At 44.7% G+C, this 4,504-nt stretch overlaps 1 protein-coding gene across 1 annotated transcript in view; it reads right to left on the reverse strand.

Moving 5' to 3' along the window:
• Nucleotides 1-1,114: 1,114 nt before the first annotated feature.
• LOC140722024 (nuclear factor 7, brain-like) overlaps nucleotides 1,115-4,504 on the reverse strand; it is a 22,019-nt gene continuing 18,629 nt past the window's right edge. Inside the window, exon 6 of the mRNA XM_073036838.1 lies at nucleotides 1,115-1,185. Coding sequence (XP_072892939.1) covers nucleotides 1,115-1,185 — 71 coding nt within the window. The remainder of the gene's footprint in view (nucleotides 1,186-4,504) is intronic.

The raw sequence follows: 4,504 nt of genomic DNA on the forward strand, positions 1-4,504 counted from the left end.
AATTAGAAGAATAAGAGATGGTCTCACTGGCACAGACACAGTCTCACTGGGTATTGACAGGGTAGAGGCAGGAATGATGGGGTGTGGAACCAGGGGTCACAGACTCACAATCAGAGGTCGCCTCAGCAGGACTGAGATGAGGAAAACTTCCTCTCCCAGTGTGTGGTGGAATTCTCTACAAATGATTTCTGGATTTAAGGGGAAGAGAAGATGGGATGGTGCAGGAAATTGTCACTGAAGTCAATGATCAACCAAGTTCTGGAGTAGAACAGGTGAAAGGGGACGAACGGCCACTTCTTGTCCCGGTTCTCTTGAAACACAAATCGATTTTTGTGTCTTTTAATTTTTTGGTCTTCAGTCTGTTGTATTACACAGGGGAGCGGTAACCAATGCACTCTGTGTAGAGCATCCTCTGTACCCCGTGTTGACTGTATTCACTCCACTGTCCCCAGTGTTTGTAACAGTATGCAGAGTTTGTTGTATTCTTACCTCATCAATCTCCTATAAACCTTCTCCTCTCACCTTGTATTTACTCTCTGTAGTATTTGACATTCCCACACTGGGAACAAGGAGAGTGATTCCCCACAACTCCTGCTGGACAGTGGGGAGCAGCGGGTGTGCACTTGGCATCTGCTGACACACTCCGTCCCGACAGGGTGGGAGCAGAGTTTGAGAGCGAATAACTGGAGCAATTCCCCCACCTGCTGGCCGCACGGGGTACTGCACCTTCTCCAGCAGTCTCTCAGATTTGGAAAGGTGAGTCATGCAGGATTTTCGAATCATATTAAGGACAAAACTATAAATATGGATAGAAAGGTCCGCTTAAGGATCAGTGTCTGTGTGGAGTCAAGGGTGATTGGCGAGTTCTGATTACGTGCCTGTGCTTAAAGTGAAGATGGGTGTGGAAGGTGTGGAGTTAGTTGATTTTTCCAACATCAGCTTTTTCGTCCTATCTGATGTTCTACACTTTGTAAACCCGTGGTTCATCTTTGTTAATGTCCTGAATTCAGGACTCCGCCAATCCAGCTGATTAATGTCAGAAAGTTCAGTTCATGCCAGTGCCGCGTTCAATGTGAGGATGAGGATGATGAAGAGCCGGAAGATCGGTGCAGATTCACGGCGCAGGACCGCCACCTGCTGCTGGGAATCGGTACTGCAGGAACGGCGGCTCAAAATGCGGCAACTCTGCTGGAGCAAAGTCAATTTATTATCAAAGTGCGAACACGTCACGATGTACTACCTTGAAATTCATTTTCCTGTCAGCCTTTACAGCGAAATAAGTAAATACAATGGAGTTTTGGGAAAAATACACGTAAACAAAAACAAGCAATAAAGAAGACAATTTCTGCAAATAGTCATCGAATCATAGAGTACTACAGCAGGGAAACAGATCCTTCGGCCCATCTAGTCCGTGCCGAGCCGTTATTCTGCCGAGTCTCACTGACCTGCACCTGGATAATAGTCCAATCATACCCTTCCCATGCATGACCTTATCCAAACTTAGATATTGAAATCGATCCACTTCCACAGGCAGCTCGTTCCGCACTCGGACCACTCTCTCAGTAAACACGATCCCCTCCAGCTTCCCCTTAAATGTTTCACCCTTCACCCTTAACCTATCAACTCTAGTTGTAGTCGCATCCATAAACAGTGGAGATGCCTGTATCTATTTACCCGATATATACTGTTCCTCTCATAACCCTCTATCAAATCGTTCCTCATTCACCTGAGCTCCAGGGAATTATCTCCACGTCTATTCAACCTTTCCCTATGACTGAGGTCCTCACGTCCTGGCAACATCCTTGTCAATTTTCTCTGTTCTCTTTCGATCTTATTAATATCTTTCCTGTAGGCAGGTGACCAGGAGGACACACAATACTCCAAATTAGGCCTCACCAATATCTTATGCAACTTCAACATAACATCCCAACTCCAGTACTCAAAGGCTACTTTGATTTATGAACGGACTCTGTGCCAAACACTTTCTTATACAACCTTTGTACCTGAGACGCCACTTTCAGGGAATTCTGGATCTGTATTCCCAGATCCCTCTGTTATACGACACTCCTCAGTGCACGAACATTCACCCGGTAAGTCCCAGATGCCTTGTGCAGGAAGGCACAGAGTCGAATGTACTTCCTAAGAAGGTTGGCGTCATTCAATGTCTGTAGTGAGATGCTGAAGATGTTCTATAGGTCAGTTGTGGAGAGCGCCCTCTTCTTTGTGGTGGCGTGTTGGGGAGGAAGCATTAAGAAGAGGGACGCCTCACGTCTTAATAAGCTGGTAAGGAAGGGGGGCTCTGTCGTGGGCAAAGTACTGGAGAGTTTAACATCGGTAGCTGAGCGAAGGGCGCTGAGTAGGCTACGGTCAATTATGGATAACTCTGAACATCCTCTACATAGCACCATCCAGAGACAGAGAAGCAGTTTCAGTGACAGGTTACTATCGATGCAATGCTCCTCAGACAGGATGAAGAGGTCAATACTCCCCAATGCCATTAGGCTTTACAATTCTACCGCCAGGACTTAAGAACTTTTTAAAAGCTATTATTAATGCTTTTTGAGACGGTGATTTAGATGCATATCATATTTTTTTACTGAGTTAAGTATTGTATGTAATTAGTTTTGCTACAACAAGTGTATGGGACATTGGAAAAAAAAGTTGAATTTCCCCATGGGGATGAATAAAGTATCTATCTATCTATCTATCTATCTATCTATCTATCTATCTATCAGTAACACACACAAAATGCTGGAGGAACTCAGCAGGCCAGGCAGCATCTATGGAGAAGAGTACAGTCGGGCCTGCTGAGTTCCTCCAGCATTTTGTGTTTGGTGCCTGAGCAACACCTCGCTTGTTTGTATTAAACTCCATCGGCCATTTTCAGTCTATTTTCTCCACCTGGACCAGATCTCGCTGTAAGCTTTGATAGTCTGCCTCGCTGTCCATTGTGATGACTCTGGTCACCACACTATCGTCCAGATCGTTGATATTGAAGACAAACAACAATGGACCCAGAACCGATCCCTGGGGCACATCACTAGTCACAGGCGTCCAGTCAGAGATACAAATAATTAAATAAACGCTGGAGTGCTGGAAAGCTGGTCTGCAGCCCGTGGAAACAGTTCAGATCTGAGGTGAGTGAAGTTACCCAAACTAGTTCAGGAAGCATAATTGTAGGGTAAATTTATTGTCAAAGTATAAAAACAGGGGCTAGAATTTATTGTTTACGGAATGTGGGTGTCGACAGCAGGACCAACATTTACTGTCACCGACTGTCCTTGAAATGAGCGACTCAAGCTGCTACAGTCCGTGTCGTGTCATCCATTTAAATCAATTTCTGATCAATAACGTTAAATACTGTTTATTAAGGTCAATATTCTATCAACAGATGAAGTTATTGGATAATTAACGTGACTATTAATGCAATTGGCTCTCTTAACCTCTACACCCAAGAAAATTCTCACTGACCTAACATTTTCCTCTCTCTCTCTCTCCCCTCGGAATCCTGGTTTGTGTTTCTCTCCTTGCCGATGCTCTCTGATCGGTGAAGGCCCCGAATATCGGAATCTGTCCATTCTTCCTCTTCAACTCAGTTCTAGTTTAATTGTCATTTAACCACATATAAATACTCTGAATATTCACGATGAATACAGCCAAATGAGATATTGGACCACTGGAACATGATGCTGGTGAGGTAGTGATGGGGGACGAAGAAATGGCGGATGAACTTAATGGGTACTTTGCGTCAGTCCTCACTGTGGAATCACTAGCAGTATGACAGGCGTCCGTGAGTGTCAGGGAGCAGGAGTGAGTGCCATTGATATTACAATGGAAAAAGTGCCAGACAAACTGAAAGGTCTTAAGGTGGATAAGTCCCGTTGGCCGAATGGACTACATCCCAGAGTTCTGAGGGAGGTCGCTGAAGTGATACCAGATGATACCAGATGCGTTGTTTCTGATCTTTCAAGGCCTGCTGAGTTCTGCCAGCATTTTGTGCTTTTAGAGAATAGAATTGATGGCTTTGCGGCAGAATTTGGAGATGATACAAAGATCGGTGGAGGGGTAGGTAGTGCTGAGGAAGCAATGCGATTGCACCAGGACTTAGACAAATGGGCAGGAAATGGCAGATGGAACCCCGTGTTGGAAAATGTACGATAATGCAATTTGGTAAAAGGAAAAAAGGTGCAGACTATTATCTAAATGGGGAGAAAATTTAAACATCAGAGGCGCAAACAGACTGAGGTGTCCTCGTGCAAGACTCCCAGAAGGTTAATTTTACAGGCCCAGTCTCTGGTAAAGAAGGCAAATGCAAATGTAGACATTAATTTCAGGGAGAATAGAATATAAAAACCAGGAGTAATGCTGAGCCTTTATAAGACTCTAGTCAGACTGCACTTGGAGTATTGTCAACAGTTTTGTGTCCCTTATCTCAGAAAGGATGTGTTGTCATTGGAGAGAGTCCAGAGGAGATTCACCAGGATGATTCCGGGAATGAAGGGGT

The sequence above is a fragment of the Hemitrygon akajei genome, chromosome 2, assembly GCF_048418815.1.
Source record: "Hemitrygon akajei chromosome 2, sHemAka1.3, whole genome shotgun sequence".
NCBI lineage: Eukaryota > Metazoa > Chordata > Chondrichthyes > Myliobatiformes > Dasyatidae > Hemitrygon > Hemitrygon akajei.